The 25,587-nt window shown below is 49.7% G+C and overlaps 1 protein-coding gene across 13 annotated transcripts in view; it reads left to right on the forward strand.

Moving 5' to 3' along the window:
• The window catches only part of WWOX (WW domain containing oxidoreductase), a 907,382-nt gene that overhangs the window by 418,317 nt on the left and 463,478 nt on the right, over window positions 1-25,587 (forward strand). Inside the window, exon 9 of one of the 13 annotated variants that reach the window (XM_086350007.1) lies at window positions 5,203-7,339. The exons of the other annotated variants lie outside the window; for them this stretch is intronic. Within the exon in view, the coding sequence (XP_086206133.1) occupies window positions 5,203-5,625 (423 nt within the window). The 3' untranslated portion in view covers window positions 5,626-7,339. Of the gene's footprint in view, window positions 1-5,202; window positions 7,340-25,587 lie in introns of those variants that run through there. 13 annotated transcript variants of the gene reach the window in all.

The following is a 25,587-nucleotide window of genomic DNA, read 5'->3' on the forward strand; positions in this document are numbered from 1 at the left end:
CTGAGGATTGTTTTGTAAATAAAGTTTTCCTGGTGTGCAGCTATGCCCATGTGTTTAGAAAGCCCTGACTGCTTTCAGCTGCAGTGGCACAGCTGAGAGGTCAGGGACCACGTGCCCACGAGGTGCGCAGTAGTTACTGTCTGGCTCTGTAGCCCAGGGGGCAGCAACTTGTAATTAAACACATACCTTCCTCTGCATCAAAATGAAAAGATGTTCACAGAATAATGACTTGGGTCTGCTCTCAACAGCTTTCGCTACCAAATGGTTGTTGAGCGTTCTGTGTTCAGGACCTTTGGGTCTCACAGTCTCTTTCCAGCTTTGCCACTGTGGAGGACACACGAAGCAGTAGGAATGGAGCAGAAGAGGTGGTTTCTTTACGCGTGTGCTTGTTTTGCTGCTAGTAAAATCATGGTTGTCATCTTTAACACACTGTTTTTTTAGGGTCTAGATTGCTGCCTTCCAGCCTGGGGCCTGCACCCTGTACCCTGGCCGGGATGCAGGTGGCAGGCCCTTGGGAGCAGCGTGGAACCACCCTAGCGATGTCTGTGTGTCCTGCTGGGCTTCCTTCCACATCGTCCCTAAAGCTGTGCCCTGGGAGCTGACAGGGTGCCTGTCAGTGCAAACATCCTGACTTCGGGGAAGCAGGTGGGTCTCCGGGCCAGAGGGCATGGAGTGCGTGACAGATGAAGGGTCCCGCTCCACCTCAGTCCAGGCAGGGTTGGAGTCCTGACAGCAGGCTCTGCCTTGAGGCACGTTATGTACACCTCAGAAATACTGCTGTATTTGTCTCCTAAATGCATTCTTGGGCTTCCCTGGTGGCTCAGTGGGAAAGAATGTGCCTGCCAATGCAGGAGACTCGAGTTCGCTCCCTGGTTAGGAAGATCCCCTGGAGAAGGAGATGGCAACCCACTCCAGTACTGTTCCTGGAGAATCCCATGGAAGCGGAGCCTGGCGGGCTACAGTCCATGGGGTCACAGAAGAGTTGGACATGACTTAGTGACTGAACAACAACAAATACCTTCTTAGCTTTTTCTATTCCGTAGCTCTTGTAATGCGTAGCCTAATCAGGCTAAACATGTTTAATAATCCCTGCCTCTGGGCTCAGTGTTGTAAATAGTATCCACCCTAATTTTGCTGAAATGTGATACACTGACAAATTCAGAAATAGGGATCATGTTCTGAGTTTGGGGACTCTCTCATGTGATGCTAGTTATAAAGCCATTTTCATAAGTTTTAGAGTTGTACTTTTATTTGAATATTGGCATTTCCACCATTTCTGGGAGAGTGTGGACTAAGTAAGGAGGTTACAGAAACACGGTACAGACACCACCATGCTTGCTTACCGTGCCAGAGTACCATGCAGAGACCCCTCGGCCAAACATCCCACCCAGGCTGGACACCAGCTACTGGACAGTGTGGAGCAGTCTCATCCCCTGCCACCTGTATCCGGGGTTGTTGTCGTTTGTCCAGTTTCAACTTGGCCCAACATTTTAATATTTATCCATGTTCTCCCTGCTTCCTGAGGCACTTCGACTGCTCGAGAATTGATTTCAGGAAATATACTTAGGGCCTTTCTTTCTTTTTTTTTTTTTTTGCACACACTTGGGTTGGCAAAATGCATATTTGCATAGAAATAATCTTTAGTGAGCTCTCCTTGCAAGTGTGTCAGATTTATAAACATCATGACTATAAGGACATATTCTTGGATCTGGGTTTCCTCCTTGGTTTATTTCTTCTTTCATTTGTCATGTTCTGGGTCACTCTGCACTGGATTTATTGGGTTGGAAATTTTGTTTTTTGAGCAATTTCTTGGCCCAGGTTGTGTTTCTGTGTTTATATTAAAGCATCGCACCAGATTTTTTTTTCCATCTCAGCGTTCACAGGCTCCTTCTGGTGAAGACACAGCGTGTGGTCCGTAAGCCTCTTCCACCTGCCTCTCCTCCCACCCCCAGCTTGGCCCAGGATCCCTCTTTGAAGATGGTGGGCTTTAACAGCAGGCAGGGGAGAGCAGAGACCAGATGGTTTTACCTCACACCTGAGAGAGTGCCAGGGCTCTGAAAGAACACCAAGGTTAATGGCCAGAATGGGGCTGCCAAGCTCAGTGGGATTTGCTTTGACTGGCGCGGCGTTCTGTTTAACCGAGCTTTCCGGTTAACTGATGGCTGCGTCAGCCCGCCGCCCCAGCCCCGCCTCCTGCCCACCGCCCAGCCCCGCCTCCTGTGAAGGGTGCCTCCCTGTCTCCCTCCGCTCTGGCCACCCCTCATCCGCATCCCCGTCACGTCTCTTCTTGACTGGTTTCTCCCTCCGGTTCGCATCCCTGTGCTTTTCTCCTTCCAGCTGTGTTTCCTCTGCTGTCACGCACATTTCCTGTTTTCCTCTTGTCCGGCGGCCTCAGTGTGACTTTTTATTGGCTGGGAAGTGGCATCTGGCCTGGCGTCGTCGTCCCCGAACCGTGTGCTGTTGCGGTCTTGTGGACAAGTTGGCTTGGGTCTGTCCTTGGGTCTGCCTTGGTGTGCCTGGAGGCCCAAGTTCACTGTTGCCGCAGCTGAAGGAGGGCTTCCACTGCCCGGATATCTGCTGCTGATGTTTAGCTGCGCATTTTAAGGGCACCTGTATTTTCATTTCATAATACCTGGGCAGCAGGTAGTTCTTGGAAGAACAAGATTACTTGGAAGAAATATGGTGTTCTATCTTTTTTCTCTCCTCTCCCCCCTCGCCCTGCACCAAGATTCTAAGCTCAGGCTCATAAATGAAGTAGTTCTTCCTTTTTCTTCAGAAGCGAACTTCTCTTTTCTTGCTCTCATTGGCAGGTGGGTTCAAAGGTGGGTCCATTGAGTCCCCCTCTCCTTTGTCCATGCCGCGGTGTGATTGAGGACCTGTGATTTGCTTTTAACCAATGGGAAGTAGAAACGATTAAGGAATGTCGCCTCCTTGATTAGTCTTTACTACATGGCAAAGTAAAGAGACTTTGATGATATAATTAAGGTCCCAGATGAGTTGATTTTAAGTTGACATATCAGGGAGATGTGGGCCTGAGTTAGGTTAAAGCTGCTAACACATTATTGACTGGAGATGTATCAATACATTTTTAGAGAATGATACAGTTGACATCACCGTGCAAAGTTGTTAGAGCTTAAAATTGATCAAGGGTTCATTATGCAACCTAAGGTTGTCATTATTCATATTTTGCTCTGTTAGGTTTTCATTCCAACCTCGCGTGTACTATAAATGTAAAAATTTCAAAAATGGTGCATCACGAAATTTTGAGTGAAGAAGAGTTTTTCAGGAATTTTAGGCAGGCACTTGCTCTGATTGTCCTAGTATACACATGTATACTGGTGTGTCAGTAGATGGTAGTTCTTCAGAATGCAGTTCTTATTCAGACATGAATATTAGACCATCAGAAAGACAGAAAAACTTCAGGGATTGGTTTTGATGCAGAAAGTGAAAACGAAACTCACAGTGCTAGAGAATGCGCCTTTGCTTCTACAGAAGAGTGGATGGAAGGCAACATTTCACAAAAATTAGAAGACTTCACAGCTGTGTCAGGAATAACTGTTGGATATAATAACCCACAAAGTGTTTGTGAAATAACGGAATTAATTTTTGGCTACCCAAAATAAAAATCGCTGGCCGCAAGTGTTGGTTTATGCAAAAATCCCCAGGTCAGTAATGAATTAAAAGACTCAAGTCAGAGAGACTCTCCACTGATGGTTTTAAAGACCTAAGCTGCCATGTTATGAGAGGCAGGTGATTTCTAGGATCTGAGAGTGGCCCAAAGTAACTGGCAAGAAAATGTGGACATCAGTCCTACAACCTCAAGGAAATGAATTCTCCCAACAGGCTGAGATGGTCAAACTTCCCCAGCAAAGCCTCTGATGAGATTCACAGGCCAGCTGATCCCTGAATTTCAGCCTAGTGAGACCCTGAAGTTGTGAACCCAGCTCAGCAAGCCACACCCACACTGCTGACCTATTGGAAGTGTACGATACAAAACATTATGTTGTTTTCAGCCAATGAATTTGTCACACAGCAGTGGAAAAGGAATGCATTCAGGGTAGCGGAGACTTCACCTGTCTTTGGCATTCTGCTGCACAGCAAGTTCCAATTCCTAACCAGGCCACAGAAGGCAGCCAAGACGATGACAGCCCCAGAGCAAATACACATTGTGTAAGAAGGTCCCACTTCTTCATGATTTTCAGCTCTGTGCTAAGAGGAAAATTACAGTGCCAAATTCCGTGTGAGAATCATAGACACACTCGCACTTAGAGCCACGTATTGTCCATCCCAAAACATGGCCAGGAGCAGCTCATGTGACCAGCATGTGGCTAGGAGGAGTCACCTCCTGGCTCACTGAGCAGAAACGAGGTGACTTCAAGGTATAGGTCACACTGTTCACTTTATAGATGAGGAAAGGAGGAATCCGCGGCCTCTCTCAGGCAGAACTCAATATAAGGCCTCCGTCTTGAATCGCATTGACCCGAGAGGTCATATGATTTCCATTCGTTTATGGAGCAACTCAAGGGCAGAAGTGAAATTGGAATCTCACTTGTGAATATCTGAATCCTTATTTTATTTATGTATTTATTGAATCCCCCCTCCACACCACCACCACTTCGGCCCCCCAACCCCTTGTCCAAGAATCATCTTTCCCTTTAAAAACTCCCTGGATGCCCCAGCATTTTTCCCCACTAAAAGCGATGTATTTCTCACTGTGAGACCCGATCGGGCCGTGCAGAGTCCTCGCTTCCTCCCATGCTCACCCAACCCGAAATAATTGTCTGTATGTTCCTTTTATTGTCACCTCTGAAACAAGATGAAGAAACCAGTGGTTTGCTTTAGAAGGCATTAACTTCTTTATCACATTAATACTGACTCGTATCTTATTTCCCACTTGCAGTAAGAAAAACCATTCAAATCTTTTCCCTCACAGGACAATATCTTTAATAGCTTCTGTGTGTTTCCTATTTTTGGCTGTTTCTGTATAAACAGACTTAATCTAATAGCATGCTGAACCATCTAACTTGGCAGAAATTCAGAAAATCACTCATTTCTATGGCAAGCCGGGATGCCAAGAAGGGGGAGGAGGGGAAGCCCTCACTTTTATTGCAGAAAGATTTCTCTTAAAGTTGTCTTTCATGAACATAATATGTCTATCATTTGAAATTCTCCAACACCCTGACTGGAAATTATTTATTGCAGAAAGACACAATGGCGAACGAGAAACTATTACTCCGTGTGCAATTTCTGTCTTCGTTTCCTTTCCCTAAGAAGCAGGAGCACATGAACTCCGTTGTGAATGCTGGTGTGGTCATGGAGGATGGCGCCCACCTCTGGGCTTGTGCGCTGAGCCATTTCCACCCCCTGAATCCAAAAGTTGAGAACATCACAGCCCCGTGCAACGCCCACCTGGTGGCCTGGCCCAACCCAGAGTTCTCCCCCCGTCCTGGAACAAGAGCCTGTTCTGGGAGAAAGCATCCTTGCTGTCATTCTAGGCGAGCTCTCGCCACACACACAGCACCCATTCTGATTTGTTGCCAGTCACACGTCGCAGATCCTGAGTGGTCTAAGAAGTCCCGGGTCCCGCTCCTGAGCACTGCTGGAGAATCTCACACGTCCTGCTGATGGAGCCTCTGACGGCTCAGTGTTACGGGTTCTTCCGCCACCCCATCCCTAGACCGGGGTCCCAAAGGATCGCAGCTCTGGGCTCTGTTCTCTGTGCCCCTCCACGGTGCCCTTCCTCACCACAGGAGAGGGATTCCAAGGGCCCTGTGGGCTCCCTTCAAGGGTGACTGGGACAGGACACTCCCACTTTCTGAAGGCTCTTCCTGCAGCAGAATGAAATTCACACAAGGACCAGCGCCCTTTATCAGAGAGGTCAAGGTGAGGGGCAGGATGCTGACCGGCCACCTGAGGGGTCTCTCTGGGCAGAAGGCGAGGTGGGGTGAGCACCAGGGCCTCTTCCCCTGGTCAGATTCCCCGGACCTAAAGTTTCCTCTTCAGTTCGTGGTCCTGAAGCCCTGCCCCCACCAAAAGCCCTTCTGTCTGTTTAAAATGGAGATTCCCAGGTCTGCCGTGGACACTTAGTCTAGGAGTTGGGTACCAGGGTGGGTGCCGGCAATCTGTACATCTGTCCAGCTCCCACAGTGATTCTGACACACCCTTGGGGCTAAGAAGCGCCCTCCTATCAGAGCTGGCACCTCCATAAGGATGAGATCCCTATTCTCTTGCTCTTTTGTATGCTTCCCCATGCAAGGATAATTACACAGAAGCAGCACAGCAATGCTTGTTGCTAGATTTATTCTAGGCTTTCTTTTTTCTTTTCTTTTTTTTTTAGCTGTCTTTGTCTGCAACTTTGCAAAATAAACCCCGCGGTCACCCCACACTTTGTGGGTAGCTTGCTAGAATGGAATTTCACTGTCTTAAATCGGGGGTTAATTTCTTGGTTTCAGCTGAATTGTGAAAGGGAGTGGAGAGACCCTTGGAAAAACACGAATATTGCTGCTGAGCGCTAGCCAGGCCCTTCCCTTCCAGCAAGTTCCATGAGGGATTAAGAGGCTGGCTGTTTTCAACCCCCTGTTAGTGATGCTTCCAGACCCCCTCCTCGCTGAGCATTTATCTTGCAAAGGGCATATTTAGAGATGTTCCCATTCTATTTTATCTGCAGAATTACTTTCCGTTCTGAGGTCTTTTGTATAAGTATTCCTTGAACCCATTCCAAAAAGTGGATTTTTAACCCAATAGACCATAACTGCAGTGTTTTATCGTGCATACATATTTCAGAATGTGAATGTAAGTAGATTTAGCAAAGTTAAAACAAAATTAAAACTTTTCAAAGGGCACCAGTGCTTGCTTTCCCGTGTTGGACTTTTCCCTTTGGAGTTCTTACAGCGTTTAAAAGATTCTCTAAAAACAGGAAGACTTTTTCACTTGGGTTTTTTTTTTTAATGTACAAGAGATGGGGTTCAGAAAACACTGGTGAGGTTTGGCCTCCCTGCAGTAAGTAGCCTCGGTAACTGCCTAGGCTCAATTTTGAATCTGAGAGTTAGTGCCATTAAGATTAGCATTGTGCTGTCAGTCAGGTTTCTAGCTGGCACGTTCTTGTGCCCTCTTGTTTCTCTTGAAATCCCTTTCTCAGGCAGAAGCTAATGTCATTGCTCTGGAATAGAAATCCAGTCTCCCCACCACCCTATTCACCACTCACCTGCTTAATCCCCTTGCCTGGCTGCCTGTTTCCCTTGGGATGGAATCTGAAATCCTCAACTGACCCTGCAAGGACCCTGCCCATCTCCGCAGCCCACTGTCATCCCACTCTGCCCTGCCTGCACACATCCCAGCACACACAGAACTTGCCACAGGGCCTTTGCGCATGCTGCTGACTACCTGGAGTAGTCCTCGCCTCCTGCTTTAGGTAATAAACCTTTGCTGATTCTTTAAAGGCTCAGCTAGGTCTTTCCTTTCAGCAACTCACACAGTTACTTTATCTTTCCAAGCTGTATTTTCTTCTCTGTATCTTCTTACTGGGGTTAATAGCTATGTCTTCTATTTGGAAGGAGAGGACTTTTTGGAGAGAAGTGAGGAATAAATGATATGATCCGTGAAGCCCTTGGCGGAGCACTTGGCACGTGGTAGGTGAGCGTGCTCTGAGTGTTAGCGGTCATCCCGGAGCCGTTGGCTGCCTCCCGCCGTGAGCCTTGCCTTTGGATTCCTCCACAGTGGATGCTGCAGATGGGGTTTCTGCTGTGGCTGTCTGTCTTCTGGTTTTTGCTGGGAGTATATCAAGGAGGTCAAGAAAGGGAGGAAGAAGTAAGGGAGGTGCTGCTATAAGCTCTATCATGCCCCCAGCATACGCCCTGAAAGACCCTCTCTTTCCCCGCTGCTGTGGTCAGAGTGAATGTTACTCCTCCGGTTCATGTTTTGAAATCCTAATCTCCAAGGATGATGGTACTAGCAGATGGGGCCTCTGAGAGGTGCTTGCTTCATGGGGTGGCGCTCTCTCAAATGGGGTTTGTGGCCTTTTAATAAAGGCTCCAGAGAACTCCCAGCCCCTTCCACTATGAGAGGCGACAATGAGAAGGTGCCAGCTAGAAACCTCCTTAGTATCTGGCCCTCTTTGCACCTTGCACTCTGACCTCCAGCCTCCTGAATGGTGAAGAAGGCATTTCTGTTGTTTGTAAACCACCCAGCCTGTGCTCTTTTGTTACAGCAGCTCAGATGAACTAAGATCCCCACTTACTCACTTGGCTGTATTTTTGGCCTAATCACCCTCCCACCCCTCCCCAACCCCTGCAGAGTGTAAGGGAGAGAAAGGGCCGTGTGGAGGTGAGATCCAGCGTTTGTTACCCTCGTTTTATAGTGAAGACACTGAGGTGTGCAGAGCTTCTGTGCCGCCCGTGGACCAGTCCCCGCCCTTGCTAACTTCCAGCCAGCGACTCTGCGTGTCGCCCGCCTTCAAAACAGAACCACGAGCCCAGGACTTTGGTTAGGGCCTTCCTGTGTTCTCCGGAACACCAGTGCCCAGCCTTTCACTGTGCAGCGTTCCAACAGGCACGCAGACAGGCCTCTGGCTCGGGTGATGGCACTACAAAGGCCCCTGCTTTTCATAAACGGATCACCGTGAGGCTGCTTCTCAAGAAAGCAGCTTCTGCTGCCTCCCGCGCACTCTTATGCTCTGCTGCGAAGTGCAGAGTGGAGCTGGCGGGTCTCCTTTCCTTCTCTACTCCATGTGTGATTCATAAAGGGAGCTCGGCAGCTTGTGGGGCGCTGCCGCCCCCTGGACCTCGCCCCCAGGAGCATCAGGAGGGCGTGGGCCCCGTGTCAGTCCACTCACCCGTGGGTCGGCTCGGAGCGGGGAGGGGCTGTCCTGTGGAGGTTGTTTGTTTAAGTTTCTTCAGGTTTCTCTTTGCAGAGATCAGTCCCAGCATTGCTGACCAGAGGGCCGTTTGTCCTTTCAGTAGTGGTCTGACCCCCTGGGGGGCCCAAAGTGGCACACACACCCCCCGAGACTGGGACAGCTCCCCATGGGGACTGTCCCTGGGCTCCATCTTCCCACAGTGCTCCCCACCCAGACATGGGTTGAGGGTCCAGCCGTATTCTTCTAGACCTCAGACCTCTTTTTTTTTCTTTTTTTTTTTTTTAATTCTGAAGAACATCTCTACAATGAGAGATTCGCTCTTCTGAGTCTTCTGGAGCTTTACTGTACAATACTAGTACCCAGGGGATAGGAGCACCATAGTGCTGAGAGCTGGCTCACCATAGACCAAGTGTTTCGTTACAGATACATGTGGAAATATCCAAGTTTTGGCATGGCGTCCCCCGCTTTTTATATATTTGACTGCTGTTGCACCACTGTCTGTCTCACTTACTCATTCCTGCGCCAGAAATCTTCAAGTGGAAGAGCCAGTGGAAGCAGTAAAGCTCCAGGGCCCTAGAGCCGGTGAGAAGGCATCCTGCCTGTGAACGTCATCCACCAGGAGCGTGGCCCAGGGCCAGTGGGTAGAGTTCAGTTCTGGGCTGGAGTGTGTGTGTTGTGGGGCAGGGAATTGGGGTCAGTGGTGCATTTGTGAAAGAGGAGGAGGAGAAAGGGCTCAGAGCAGGAAAGAGCCTGGGAGACAGCTAGTATTTATAAAGCTCCTACTGCGTGCCAGGCTCAGTGCCCTGACCACACTGGGCATCGTCACAGAGTCCTGAAGGCAGGCCTGCAGAACCTGGCCCCCCCCGCCCGTTTACACAGGAAGCCTTGCCCGACGGCAGCAGACTTCAGGTCTAAGTGTGTCTGGTGCTGAGAGCATGCTCTTTCCCCTGAGTGTCTGCGGTCAAGTGTTGCCTGACTCAGGGTTTGCTGGAGCCTGGCTCTGGGCCGGAGTTGGTGGCGTGAAGCCCTCTCATTCCATGCCTCGAGTATTTAGTCTGTGAATGCATCCCTCAGTCCATCACCCAGGAGGCGTGAGCAAGGGCGGCAGGTGGACTTAGGTCTTGGCCACCCTGACTTAGATACCGGTGAAGGGACCTCTCTTAGACCTCTCCTCTGGGAGGACAGGCAGGGTTTCTAATGCGTAGCTCCTGACCAAGCAAGAAGGGAGACTGTGGCTTGAAATGGGTTGTTAGGGACTGAATGTGTCCTCCAAGATTCCTGGGTTGAAGCCCCAGTGCCCAGCATGGTGGCCTTTGGAGGGAGGGGGTTAGATTTAGATGAGGTCATCCTGGGGTCAGTGCCCTGATAAGATGAGGACGGCAGAGTTCTGTCTCCTGCTGTGTGCCCTGAGGAAGGGCCCTCTGAGGACACAGCCTGGGGCGGCCCCTGCAAGCCTGGAAGAGAACTTTCACCACAGGTGAGATCCCATCTCGCTCAAGGTCAGGGTCCCAGGACCTTGATCTGGGACTTCCCAGCCTCCAGAGCTGTCAGAAATCAGCATCTGTTCTTTAAATCTCCCAGCCTCTGGTATTTTCTTACAACAGCCGAGCAAAGGCATGGGCCTAGCACACTATGACCCACAGAATCAGAAGCCGCATACCTGGGTCCGTGTCATGGATTGGCCAGGTATTTTCTCTGGATCTTGAGCAAGTCACTTATCTTGTCTAAGCCCCAGTTTCTTCATCTATAGAATGGGGATGCATTAGCAACCTTCCTCAAGGCTCGTGAGTGCATGCTAAGTTGCTTCAGTCGTGTCCGACTCTGTGACCCCGTGGACTGTAGCCCACCAGGCTCCTCCATCCATGGGATTCTCCAGGCAAGAGTACTGGAGTGGGTTGCCATGCCCTTCTCTGGGGATCTTGCTGACCCAGGGATCGAACCTGTGTCTCCCGTAGCTCCTGCACTGCAGGCAGATTCTTTACCGCTGAGCCACCAGGGAAGCCTCAAGGCTCAGTACCCATTAAGCACTCAGTACTTAGCACCACTGACATCATTCACAGCATCATCATCATCATTAAGAGTCAGCCCCGTTCACACTGTCGTCAACGTCACTCACATCGTTGTCACCCCGAAAAGCACTAGTGTATGGCTTCCATCTGCCCTTGACCAGGGGTCCGTGTTGGGAAAATCTGTGAATGGCAGATACACACAGAACCCAGAGGTCAGCCTTTCCATGCAAGCTTCAGTGGTGGCCTCCTTAGGGGAAAGCATGCTTTGGAAACCAGGTCACAGAGGAAAGTACCTTTTATTGTACAGAGCCGAGAGGTCTGTCGTGGACGTGTGGAGGGAGCCCGGCCTAATTGCGTTGATAATACAATCCCGTAACTCATTCTGCCAGCGCAGAGGTGGATGGACGGTCCCCGTCGTTGCAACTGTGCTTTGCCCCCGTTCTCCTAGGAGAGACATCAGCGCTCCAGTAGTGATTAAAATGCCTTGGACGGGCCCTTGCTATTAAGTTTGTGACTTCAGTTTAATGAAAGGTAGTATATTAAAATGGAAACACGTTATTGTTGATAAGGACTGAACATGTATAAATCAGATTAAAGCTTCGATAATCAAAATGCAAGGAAAGAAAGCTGAGGGTTATTGGCTACCTACTATGCACTGTTTGCTCCTAGCACACTTAGAGACATCACTGCAGGACACCCTGCACCTTCGAATAAATCAAGTCTGGCTTCTCTGATACATTCATATATTTCATTATCAGACATTCAGGAGATTACGAGAGAGGCATCCCGTTGACTGGGGAATAGTTGCTCCAGATGATAAGCTCTTTGGACTAGACCAACACTGACTTAATGAAGTTTTGCTGTGTGTTATTATTTTTTTCCTGATAGAAAATCAAGTGACTCTTGTCTTCTTTCACTGTTCTTAGCCCCTTTGCTTACTCCTTATGACCCCCTTCTTTCTGATTCCATAGAAACTTTTAAAAAAATCTAAATTGATGGATTTCTTTTAGCTTTAAGTTCCTAGAATTCTACCAGGGACCTGACAGATGAAGGGTCAATTGCCAGGGTGTGCAAACAAAAGTAGACAGCTTAGCTGAGAAAGTGCAGAGAGAAGGAACAGCTCCCCACCTTCCCTGGAGCCAGGCGTTAGTTCCGGGTGAGGGTCCAGAAAGTATTCAGCCTCCACTTAATTCAGCTGCTTCTACAGGTAACTTCTTCATGGGGCCAGCATGTGCTGCATCATTTAAAGAATTCGTAAGACCAGAGTGAGGGTCTGTGCGTTGGGGAGAACTCCCTATCTGACTGGAGAGGCTGGTGGGGTCTGGGCTTGCTCCCCTCCACTGCCCAATTCCAGGTAAGGCCATGTACCCATTGGAGACATGTGAGTGTTCCCGCCTGTCCATCTAGGGCATACCAGGGACCCTGGGATGACCAAAAAAATAAAAAAATTGGTAGTATACATTGAGCTGCCCTCCCCCCTCTTTCGTGGTAATCCTGTAATGATAGGTACTCCCACCCCCGTGTTACAGATGAGGATTTAAACAGCCAAGAGGTTGGTGTGTGGTCGTGGGACTCATCCGTGGACCGCCTGGCCTTTGAAGACCAGTCTCGCTGGAACTTCCTACTACATTCATTGCTGTTCAGTTGCCAAGTCGTGTCCGGCTCTTCGCGACCACACGGCCTGCAGCACACCAGGCTTCCCTGTCCCTCACCGTCTCCCGGAGTTTGCCCAAGTCCATGTCCGTTGACTCGGTGATCCCATCCAACCATCTCATCCTCTGTCAGCCTCTGTCTACCACATCGCACGTCCTTATAGTCCCTGACATCATTCTCGGAACAAAAAAGACAAAGAGGGGCCTCGAGAGGTTATTTTCTGGGTGTCCCATGGTGAATGGCGCAGACCTAGCAAGCACACGGGAGAGGCCCAGGCCCCCTTCTGAAAGCAGAGGTGAGCACCTCGTGGGGTGGGGGTGTCACAGGGCGCGGTGGGTGGGACTGGACAGGGAGTCGCTCTCAGCATGGCCGCCTGCACGTGCAGCGCCTGACCTCCGCCCCGGGTGCTTGCTGGAAGAGCCTGCCGCTCTCCTGGCTGGCCAGGCCTCCTCTCCCACTCCAAGCCAAGCTCTTCTCTTAGGATGACTGCCCGGCGCCACACGCCACCCTCAGCACTTTGCGGACATTGTTTACTCTGTCAGTTCAGCCAAACGGGGAGGGACTGTCACTCTGCCCGTTTTACAGATCAGCCAGCCAGGGTTTGGAGGGGTGAGTGGTTTCGAGTCCTCAGTAGCTACTGAGGGGCAGAGTCAAGCTCTGACCCCAGGGGCTGGGCTCAGGAGTCAGCCCTTCCGTTTGTAGACCGCTCTGCTCAGAGCCTGCCTCTTCTCCCTCCCCGCCCTTCCCTTTGATCCTGGTCCAGCTTACCTCTCCCTGCCCTCGTCTTCCTCCATTGCCTTTTTTTTTTTTTTTTTTTACCCAGTGCAAACAGCCTCTGAAAGGCCCAGCCTGCTGGCCTTGGGTTCTGATAAGATCTGGCTGTTGCTCCCTTTGTCTGGTCTGTACCTGCCTTTTCTGAATGGCCTTGTTAATTGCAATTGACTCCCCTAGAATGTGGATGGCAGTGCTATTTGACACCAGACTAATGCCTCTGACTTCTCCTTGGTGCCTCCAGCAGCAGGCTGGAGGGGACAGGAGGGGGGTCAGAGGGAAGACAGAGCACTTCTGATTCCAATAAAATACATTAGCGCGTTAGAGCTCTTCTATTTGTCAAGTCCACCTCTCTCCCTCTCTCTCCCTCTCTCTCCCTCTCTCTCCCTCTCTCTCCCTCTCTCTCCCTCTCTCTCCCTCTCTCTCCCTCTCTCTCCCTCTCTCTCCCTCTCTCTCCCTCTCTCTCTCTTTTTCTCTCTCTCTCTCTCTCTCTCTCAGATGTCATTTCTAGGAATTCACAGTAAAATGAGGAATTATGGGGAGATATCATAGTTGTAGCTCCTGGAAGATTCAGGTGTTTTTTTTGTTTGTTTGTTTTGGGCTTTGCTGTTGTTGTTGTCATTTTCGAGATTTAGTCCTAAGCATGAATAAAGAATCTTGAAGGATAAAACCTCAGTGTTCTGAATCCAGAGCAAGAGAATTAATAGGTCTGGGAGCTGGTGGTGGAGCTTGCTTTTCTGCAGGCCTGCTAAGTATCAGGCCTGCCAAGTGTCAGGCCTGCTTTGAGGACATAATCTTCCAGCAGTCCTGTGAGGGAGGTATATAAAGAGCATCTGAGAGCTAGGAGAACGGAGCCTGCAAGACTGGCTTTCTGTCCAGTTCTTGGTCATCACTGTTCTCTTAACACCAGGGGAGGAGATTCAGTTCACAAGCCTATGTATGTATCATTAGTTGGACCGCCTTAGACCTCAAGTTGGGCAGAGTTGCTTGTGCAGGCGGTCAGGCCTGGTGGGCCTGCCTACAAGGAGACAGGCACTGTGCTCAAACATTCTCATGCTTTTTTTTTTCTCATAGGAACCTCCCAAGGTACCTGCGAGGTCAGAATTAGTCTCCCGTTTTGCAGATGAGAAAACTGATGCACAGGAGAGGACAAAATATAAAGATCTGAGGTCACATAGTCTGTTCATTACTGACCTGGGAGTAAAGGGGGGTGGTTCAGGATGACTGAGCAGGAGCGGTGGGCTTGGGGGAGCATGCCCTCCCCAGCTCCAGGTGCCCAGGCCTGGCTGCTCTGCACCCGTCCCGGGTGGATGAACAGTAAAGAGGGTTCTGACGTCAGCTGAGGAGGCCCAGGAGGAAGGAAGGCATTTGGGGCCCACCGTCTGTTTCCTCTTTTTTTTTTTAATGTATTTTTATTTTAATTAATCTTTTTAATTGGAAGAAAGTTGCTTTACAATATTGTGTTGGTCTCTGCCATACAACAACGCAAATCAGCCATAACTGTACATATATCATCTCCCTCTTGAGCCTGCCTCGCATCCCCCCATCCCCTCCTTCTGGGCCTCTGAGTGGGTTCTAGAGAGGTGGATGAACCTAGAACCTGTTATTCCAAGTGGAGTCAGTGAGAAAGAGAACAGCAGACACTGTATATTAATGCGTACACATGGCATGTAGAAAAGTGTGCTGATGAACCGAGCTGGTGTCTCATCTTTCAGTTCAGCCTTGTGCTGGGGCCATTTCTGCTGTGGGACCACGCAGGCAAGGGAGCGACATGGGAGAGCTGGGCTCAGAATTTAAAAAAACTGAGGAAACAACAATCTATCTCAAGAGTCCTAAGGAAGCAGGTAGAGTGTCTGAAGCTGCAGATCTTACAAGCCGCTTCAGTGATGAGTTGACAGCATTCAGCACCTAAAATTCCAGATGTTTGAGTCCTCTTTCAATATCAGCTGCCGCCAAAACTGCCTCTTTGGGCGGGCCTGGCCTGCAGGGCCCCCCTTTCAGAGGGGCAGGGCCCCCAGTTCCTCTGTGTCACCACCCGTGTCACCTGCCTGGCCCCAGGGTCCTGGGGTGCTCAGTGCCTGGAGTGAAGAAGGAGTTTGGATCAGGAAGAGCCACCAGCCACTGCGCGTCTCTGATCTAGGCATTAGTTTTCTCCTGCATTAAATGGAATCCCCGAAACCCATACCACAGACTTGCTAGAAGGGTGAACAGTGTGGCGGATACAGGTTCTTCAGTAGCTCAGAAGGTTGTCACAGCTACTCTCATTTGTTTGCATCCCACACCCCCAGCTACCCATCAGTCCCAGTCCTTCAGGGTTCAAAGCATGAAAAACCAGAAGCCCAGAGGAGTGTCTGGGAGAGGACTGGAGGGAGGCAGGCTTCTGAAGGGAGGTACCTTCTCCAAGTACCATTCTTTTCCGTGGATTTCACAGTGACCCTCATGAGGAACAAAGCTTTTTGAACCTGTGTTTATTCTGCCCCCTCCCCCACCAGGAGATTTTCCTAAAGGAAGAGGCATAGGAACCCCCAACCCCAAGCCAGAATCGAGTGCATATATGACAATAGGAACCATCCTGGGCAGGAAAAGGCTCCTTTTTAATTAGAATCCTGGAAGGACATACCCTCTAATTGCTGCACTTGTAGTGTCAGGGCTATCAATATTGGTGCCTCTTTCATTAATAAACTGGCAAGTCAGACGCTGCAGGAGGGGGAGGCCCCTCCCCCCGCTCCCCTTCCCACCCCAAGCTCCACTTAGTCAATGGCAGACACCGCGATCAAACAGGAAAAGAACATGTAAATCAGCTGCATTAATTCCGCAGCCCCCAAATAGGTAGACGGAAGGGTAGACACGAAAGGGATCCTTCATCCGTGTGCCTGCGATGCCCTGGCTCTGGCGAACCCAACCAAGAGGTAGTTAAATGGCCCCGCAGATTGCGAGTGACTCGGGGAATGCCTGGGTTTATGTATGGATTAGCACCCTGATAGACCCTGAGTTGCAGAAGACGAAGACTAATTACCTGACAACGCTCCCCTCCGCTCGCCTGGGCCATTGAAATTAATTTCTGCTCTCAGGCTTGGCAGAAAGCAGCTGCAGAATTTCAGTTCAATACTCAAATTAACGGGGAGCCGGAATTATTTCTCCGCACGGGCGGTGTTAGAGGAGTGGGCTACCAAATAGATCTTGATCGCAGACACCAAAGAAAGCATTATTCCTCCCTTTTCATCAAGAGCCTTGGGTCCGTGGAAGGTGCTGAGGAGGAAAGAAGAAATACCACTGATTTTAATGGAGGGTAAACACTTAAGTGCGGTATTAAATGGGGTGTGACATCCCTGGGTAGGAGTCTTCTTGCCCCACCTCCCCCCCCCAATATTTTACAATTTCTCTCCATTTAACAGCAACAGCAAAATATTTAAATATATGGCCCTTTCGTATATACCAAATTGGAATTCCTCATCAAGGGGTATTTGTGAATATTTCCTCTCCCGCATGGCTTGTCATCAGGATGTACATTCACTCTTATTTCAAGGGTAAGGGTGCGATGTGGAGGGGGCAGTAGCGAGGGGGTGCAGGGGACGGGGGAGAGGGGAGAAGTCAGATGTGGGATTTGAACCCAGGGCTTCAGTCTCCAACTTCCTCTTTCTGTCCCTCCATGTTGACTTTTTTTTTTTTTTGCTCCAAGACCCTTCCTGTCTGGGCTGCCTGCTTGCATTCCAGCCTCAGTGGGAATCCATGACGTCTGCAGAGCGCCATCCGTGTGCATTAGGCCAAGTTCTTCCCCGTCCGGGCCATCCCTTCTCACCTCGTTTGTTTCTGTGATCTCCCGACCCTCAGGGCCCGCCAGACGGATGAGATTCACAGGCACGCCATGTTCTTGCCGGGGGCTCCTGCCAGCTCAGATAAGCGCAGGCCCGAGGCCACTTCCCTCTTAACCCACTGTGCCTTTTGACATGTAACCTCAGTTACACGTCAGGACTCATCAGTGGGGACTTGTGGGCCACCAGGCACGTTGGTCACAGGTACAGGAAGAGCATCACTGTTCTAGCCCTGCCCAGCCTTTTAGGGTCGGGACACAGTTAACAGATTCTGGAATCCCGCTGTCAAGGTTCAGGTTACATCCCTCATCTTGGTGTTAGCTGTTGTGTTCAGTTGCTGAGTCATGTCCGACTCTTCGCAACCCTGTGGACTGTAGCATACCAGGCTCCTCTGTCCTTCGTTATCTCTTGGAGTTTGATCACGTTCACGTCCATCGAGTCGGTGATGCCATCCATTCATCTCATCCTCTGCCACCACCTTCTGTTTTGCCTTCGGTGTTTCCCAGCATCAGGGTTTTTCCAGTGAGTCGGCTCTTTGCATCAGGTGGCCAAGGGGTTGGTGCTTCAGCATCAGTCCTTCCAGTGAATATCCAGTGAATGTGCAATCCTTTAGGATTGACTGGTTTGATCTCCTAGCTGTCCAAGGCACTCTCAATGCTCTTAATAGATGTGAAACCCTGGGGTTATCGCTTCTAATATTAACATCATTACTAGTATCTACTCCTTGGAAGGAGAGTTATGACCAACCTAGATAGCATATTCAAAAGCAGAGACATTACTTTGCCAACAAAGGTCCATCTAGTCAAGGCTATGGTTTTTCCTGTGATCATGTATGGATGTGAGAGCTGGACTGTGAAGAAGGCTGAGCACCAAAGAATTGATGCTTTTGAACTGTGGTGTTGGAGAAGACTCTTGAGGGTCCCTTGGACTGCAAGGAGATCCAACCAGTCCATTCTGAAGGAGATCAGCCCTGGGATTTCTTTGGGAGGAATGATGCTAAAGCTGAAACTCCAGTACTTTGGCCACCTCATGCGAAGAGTTGACTCATTGGAAAAGACTCTGATGCTGGGAGGGATTGGGGGCAGGAGGAGAAGGGGACGCCAGAGGATGAGATGGCTGGATGGCATCACTGACTCGATGGACGTGAGTCTGAGTGAACTCCGGGAGTTGGTGATGGACAGGGAGGCCTGGTGTACTGCAATTCATGGGGTCGCACAGAGTTGGACACGACTGAGCGACTGAACTGACTGACCATTGTTGTTACTGGTATTACTACTAGTACCTACTGCATGGGGATTCTGCAAGGATTAAGTTCCCGGAAGTGAAATACTTAAAACTGTGCCTGGCCCAGAGTAAGCTCTCAATAAATGATGGCTGGGCAGTGACACCTGCCCCCGGTAACCCAGGCTCCATAACCCAAGATACGGGCCTCTTCTCTTTGCCTGAAATGACAGGGGAGCTGTCTCTGGACAGCTGTGTAGACCCGAGATCCAACTGTACTGAGCCTCTCCCTGCTCTTTTCACGCCTAAGAATTAAAACAGAAACATGTACTCTTAGAAAACAGTTACCACTTACTAAGTACTTGCCGTGTGCCTAGCTTCCTCATATTTATCCAACAACAAAGCCAGACCACAGAGGCAAACCGTAGCTGCCACGGGATTTGTGAGCAGCGCGGACACCACACAGCCAGGTCAGGGGACCTGAGCCTGGTCCTCGTGTCTTCAAGCCCACGCGGCAGCCACGCGCCCCCTTGTGCCCTGAGGAAGCAGTTAGGCCCCTTTGGACATGACCAGCTGTAGGCCTGCGGCCTGGCGGCGGGATGACTTCCCGGTGTCGTCACCACTGCCTCGAGTCAGCTGGCCCCCGTGGGAGAGGAGGCTAATCAGCCACGCACCGAATCTGCTTAGGAGGCTGTTTCACATAGTTTTTATACCCTGGCTCCTAATAAAGGTCCCATTATAAATGATCGTCTCACTATGATATACTGGTTCCTCACCTTCTAGGAACTGATTTAAAAGGAAGCCCCGGACTTGTTGTGGCCACGGAGTTTATTCATATTCTTTGCTCACTCAGCAGCTGAGGCGGTGTTGGGGGACAACACCCCACTCCTGCAAAAAAAAAAAATTTTTTTTTTTTTTTCCAGCATGAGGCATTTGCCATAATGAGTAACCAGATCACTTGATGTCCTGATACTTCATGAAAAAAACCACTCCTCCTCTGTCTCCCATCTCCCATTCTGATTTGCTTGGGTTGTGTATGCTTCGCTGGCTATGCTGCTGCTGCTGCTGCTAAGTCGTATCAGTCATGTCTGACTTTGTGCGACCCCATAGACGGCAGCCCACCAGGCTCCACCGTCCCTGGGATTCTCTAGGCAAGAACACTGAAGTGGGTTGCCATTTCCTTCTCCAATGCATGAAAGTGAAAAGTGAAAGTGAAGTTGCTCAGTCGTGTCTGACTCTTCCTGAACCCATGGACTGCAGCCTACCAGGCTCCTCCATCCATGGGATTTTCCAGGCAAGAGTACTGGAGTGGGGTGCCATTGCCTTCTCTGGCTTATAGAGGAGGGAAAAAGTAATTATTACCTTATGTAAGTGAGAATTCCAGGATTGGCGTGGGTTCAGCCTCTGCTGGACCTGGGTATTCAGATGTCATGAACTTTTTTTCTTCCCCTGTGGGGCTCAGCTTTTCCCTGTATAGATGTAGAAGCATCCTCCATTGATGATGGTAAAGCGAGATGCAACTTTTGTCAAAACCTGGAGTTGACCAGTTGACTAGCATTGATCTTGTTGGCTAAGGGAAGGGGGTTGGGATTCTTGGTTCAGCCTGCAGGAATGTTTGCACAATATAGGTCATATGCCATCACGAGATGCCAAAACACACGGATTGGGACCGAGGATACGACTGTCTCCCTCAGGAATTAGGGTGCTTCATGGGAAGGGCAAATGAATGCCAGCCAGGCACACGCAGACCATGTTGAAGAGCTCACTTCACAGTCTGGCTCACCTCTCTTTCCACCTTGGAGACTGGCTGGTTACTCTGATTTCTTCTGCCTTTCTCCACATTTATGGGCTTCCCAGGTGGCTCAGGGGTACAGAGCCCACCTGCCAGTGCCAGAGACAAGAGAGACTAGGGTTCGATCCCTAGGTCGGAAAGACCCCCTGCAGACTTTCTGCACAAATACATCATTACACAAATCACAGGATTGTAGAATAATGGTCCCTTTTCAACATGTAATCAGATACTTTGCAGAGCACCTTTGGATCTGTTAGGGAAGGAGATAAATTTCAGCCTGCCTTTTTGGCCTAATTTGCATTGCATTAAACCTTCCCTGCTTCCATTCTCTAAGAGCAGGCCTATTCCTCCCCATTTAAAAAATCATAGCTATATTTCCTCTGTGCTCACTAAGCTCTAGTCCCCACACCAGCCCTTAGAATGTCACCTCCCTTCTGCCTCAAAATAATCACAAGTGAACCTCAGGATCACCTGTCTGCTAAGTGGAAGATCCTGGCTTTAAACCCTAGATCCAAAACAGAACGTTCTAGAACATAGACCAAACGTGTATTGGCTAAGGCTGGTGACATGAAACCAAGTTTTTCCTGCTTTAGGGAAATCCCAACTATTTTCCTCTCCAACTCTATAAAGACCTAGAGATTTTTTTTTAAAACTGCTGTTTTTCTAAAGAGCAACATTAGTAGTCACTTTGGCAGAAATTTCACATGAACAGTGAGCTTTTCTTCTCCATTTGCTTTAGCGCAGTCTTTTCCATTGTTCATCCAGCTTCTTGGACCCTCCTATCCGCACACCGCACTTATTCACCCAGGACAGGTGTGCGGCACCTTGGAGAAGATGAAGGCTGAGAGAAGATCATCAGACAGGAAGTATGTTGAAAGATGCCTGAATAAATTACCACCTCCCAGGAGCGGTATGAAAAATGGCTATTTCTGTAGGACGCCAGAGCACCTTTTTCCTCTCAAATTCACGCGTACCCCCGTACGAAGGCTGGGGGCGACGGGGAGTCTGTTCCTAGGCTGTGGGGAGTTTTCTGAGAATTCAGTGCCCTTGTGGTCGGGAGGCACTGTGGGTGGTCCAGCCAGTCTCCCTGCACAGGCTGCTTGTGGGAAGAGTTTTCATCACAGTCTTTTTCCTGGACAGCTTTGGGGTAAACGGTTACGGGTCACTAAATGGTCTTGCTAATGAGAGACTGAGTATACAAACGGACAATGGCCAGGCCGTATCTGATCATAGACCTCTGACCTGCAGCCTCTGCAGCCGTCAGCCAGAAATGGTCAGGACTTGGTCAGTAACACCCAGCATTGCTAATTTCTGTCCTTACTTCCAACTTCAGGACCAGCTAGAGAAAACCAGATATGCTCCCAAACCAAGCCCCTAGGATGTCACGCTCCTAGCTGTTCTGCCCCCCGCTTCCCCAGGCTGACGGCCTCCAATCATAACACACTGAAGCCTTCCCTTTTCCTATTAGAAAATGTGCCCTCTTCCTTGTCTGCCTCTGAGCCTCTGCCCAACGCCCCCGATGGTAGCTGACTCCCCTGCTAGAACAAGCTTTGACTAGAAGGCCCCTGTTTATTGTCCTTTGGGTGGCCTTGGCTTATTTGCTAGGCTGACTTTGCCCTGTTCATTTTTTTCACCCAGCTCTTCCCCTGTCTGTCATCACACGACCTTGATCTGCCCTACCCCTCCCACTCTTTTCCTCTCCTCTACCACTGGTCCTTTTGTTTTGTTTCCTGTGTGTGGCCACTTCTGACCTCAGTAAAAATAACTTTGTTGCCATTAACACGATCATTTTATCTGTTGAAAGTCCAAAGTGTCCAAGTGGGCGCACCCATCATCTCATCTAACCGGTAGGGAAACCTGACAGGTACCCTCTGTCCCCATCTCACAGGTCCCGTTAATGGACAGTCAGGGGAATTGAGTGATCCTGGCGCTCTAAGGAAGGAGGGAAGGAGGATGAGAAAGAAAAGAAACAGGAAGAATGAATGAATTTTTTAAAAAAAGGAGAAGAAAAATCGTTTGGCTGAGTTGTATAAAAATGATCTTTTTTTGTCCCTTTTAATGTATCACTACATACAGTGACCACAGTGTTTCTTCAGTTTATTCAAGGCATAGTTCGGAGATGAAAAGATGTGTATATCTTCTCAGTACTCTTTTATTTTTAAGATTTTATTGGCTTATAGTTGATCTACAATGTTGTGTTAGTTTCAAGTGTACAGAAGGTGATTCAGTTATACATACACATTTGTTTATTCTTTTTCAGGTACTTTTCTCATATGGTTATCACAAAATAGTGAACAGAGTTCCCTGTGCTGTACAGTAGGTCCTTGCTGGTCGTTCCCAGGTGGCTCAGTGGTAAAGAATCCGCCTGCCAATGCAGGAGACTCAGGTTCCATCCCTGGGTTGGGATGATGCCCTGGAGAAGGGAACGGCAACCCACTGCAGTATTCTTGCCTGGAGAATCCCATGGACAGAGGAGCCTGGTGAGCTACAGTCCACGGGGTCACAGAGAGCTGGACATGACTGAGCGACTGAGCACGTGTATAATAGTGTGTGTATGTTCATCTCCAGCTCCCAGTTTATCCCGCCCCCTCCCCCCACATTTCCTCTTTAGTAACCATAAGTTTATTTTTCAACATCTGCAACTCTGTTTCTGGTTTGTAAATAAGTTCATTTGTATAATTAAAAAACATTAGATTCCACCTATCAGTGACATCATATGGTATTTGACTTAGTATGATCATCTCTAGGTCCATTCGTCTTGCTGCAAATGGCATTATTTCATAGGTCCATTCGTCTTGCTGCAAATGGCATTATTTCATCTTTCTTACGGCTGAGTAGTATTTTGTCTTTCAGAAAAACATACTCATTTCCGTACATTTGCAGATAACTTCCTCCTTAAATTCCATCAGCTGGAGACAACACGCGCGTCCCAAGTGAACACAGATTGCAGTTTTGTCGCCTGTGTGAAATCAGGGTCCCGGTACTGTTGCTGCTGTCGTCCACCACGACGGGAGCCGGGCACAGCGTCAGCCCGCTGGTGAGATGGTAGCGTTCTCCCAGTGCCTCAGCCTGACCCTAAAGCCTCAGTGGTGTGGGTCCAAGGACAGCCAGCTTCGGCGCATTCCTCACGTGGAGGTTGTCCGCGCTCGTCTCTGAGGTCGTGCAGTTCGCATATGTTGTCACAGTGATGTACTTAGGACAGTGGAGGTAATCTCAGGGACTCGGATTTAGTGGTTTTAAATCAGAGGCCAACATGGATTTTTAGGAATTACGTTCACAGTAAATTTCAGGCCTGGTGAAAGGTTAGGGAATGGGTTTCCAGGCCACATCTCGCCCGCCCCACAAACCTCACCTGGCCTGCAAAGGTGCATTTCTGCCAGCCAGCCACCTGAGGCACACAGGAAGTTTCAGAGCTTATAGCATCACCTACATGACGAGCCTTCCAGTGAGAAGGGGGCGGGGGAAAAAGTGGGCTGGCTGTTGAGTTTATATCCTTCACTGTTGTAACGACGAGAGTCTCCTTAATGGAGCGTCTCCCAAGCCTGGCACTGACGGGGATTTGGCTTTTCTGAGCTCAGTTGATAGACCCTTGGCTGCTGGAGCCATCGCCCATCTGTTCAGCCACCATATTCATGAGCAAGTTGGACGCCACCGCAGCCCCGGTGGCCGGCATCTCTTGGCTGGTGTTAGGATCCACCAAGGTTTCCTGCACTGTCAGGCAGCGAAGTAGCCCCATTGTACAGCATCTTTAGTTAAACGGCCCTGCTTCGTGTGTATCCCTCCCCAGCACGCTTAAACGGGCACGGTGAATGCGAGAGGGAGCCCCGAGGTGCCGGAAGCCTGCGGTTCCTTTGTGTCTACAGAAAAAATGTAACGATCGAATTAGACTCTTAAATATCTGTGGATGTCAGGTTGAATACAGGCAGCTATTCAGTGTCTTACTCTGGCAGGAGAACAAGTCCCCTGGAGGTGGGAAGCCATGCGGGTCCCTGGAAGTGTGAGCAGATTGTTAAGAGGGTATCAGAGATGGGCTGGAGGGATGCCAGGTGGTACCCCTGGTGCTCGTCCAAGGCCCAGGGCTCGACTCTTGTCTTTACCCGGTACCTGCTGGGCAATTCCTTCTTTTCCCCCACCCAAGACCCTCTGTTCCTCCACCTGCAGAGACCCAGCTCACCTCCCCAGGCCGCATCCAGCCTTCTCTGGTTCTCCTCTTCTCCAGCCACTGGTTCAGGTAGGAAATGAGCTCTGGAATCAGGCCCCCTTGAGTACAAATCGGGCTTACTCCAAAGTGGTGGGAGTCATAACCAACCTTACTCTTCCTGAGCCTTAGTCTTACCACCTTTAAAATGGGAAGCCTTATTTACTGTACCTGATGGAGTTAGATGTTGTGCAGGTGAGATGGCTGGCAGAATGCCAGGCACAGAGATGGTCAGCCTCATCAATCGCTTTCTTCCCTTTTTTTTTTTGATTTATTTTTGGTTGCGCTGTGGTCTTCACTGTTAGCACAGGCTTTCTCTGGTGGCGAGCAGGGTTACTCGTCATTGCTGCGTGTGGGCTTCTCATTTCGGTGGTGTCTCTTGCTGCTGAGCGCAGACTCTAGGGTGCGAGGGCTTCATGAGTCGCAGCTCATGGGCTCTCGTGCAGGGGCGCAGTAGTTGCGGTGTACAGGCTTCCTTGGCCCGTGGTGTGTGGGATCCTCCTGGGCCAGGGGTGGAACCCACGTCCCCTGCGTTGGCAGGAGGATTCTTACCTACTGCTCCGTCAGGGAAGTCCCTCGTCCTTTGCTTTCTTGTGGTGATTATTTCCTGTGGAGATCAGGTATCTGATGAATGTATGGCTGGCTTTCCTGGGACTGTTTTAAAGGAAATACCTCCAAGCCCCTCACGATAAGCCAGGCCCAGAAGGCGACTTGAGAGCAAGGTTCTGAGTTACTTAGAGCATGTTTGGAAGCTGTGCCCCATGATCACCAAATGCAGTCGCGGATGCTACAAGGGGCTGTACAGGAAGCTGCGATGAATCACGAAGACCGCCAGCGGCTCACCCTCCTCTCTGGCGCCCAGGGCACAACCGTTTCTCAGCCTGGTCGAGGTCTCCCTTCGAGTCCCCATGACAATTGCTCGCGGGGTCAGCACCCAGCCACGAGCACCAGGACTCCCAGCCCCCTCCCTCCCTCCAGGACTGAGGGTTCATCATGCTCAAGAAGCGGGTGCTGGGGACAAGATGCCACAGTCCTTTTCTTTTTAGAGTCTTACTTTTCTGGAATGAAAACAGAGTTCGTAGATAGGCACATATTTCTTTTATATATGTATGTATTAGACCATGAATTTCTTAATCTTTGTTAACTCATGAGCTAAGTAAATACTTTGACTGGACCCAGGCATAAGGCCTGATTGAACTTTTTTTCCCCCCCTCTCTCTTCTATCAAGAGTCGTGTGTTACTTTGAAAAAGTTTTTTTTTTTTTTTGAATATGTAGT

This window comes from Bos grunniens, chromosome 18, assembly GCF_055505025.1.
Source record: "Bos grunniens cultivar Pamir isolate PY7600 chromosome 18, Bosgru_T2T1.0, whole genome shotgun sequence".
Taxonomy (NCBI): domain Eukaryota; kingdom Metazoa; phylum Chordata; class Mammalia; order Artiodactyla; family Bovidae; genus Bos; species Bos grunniens.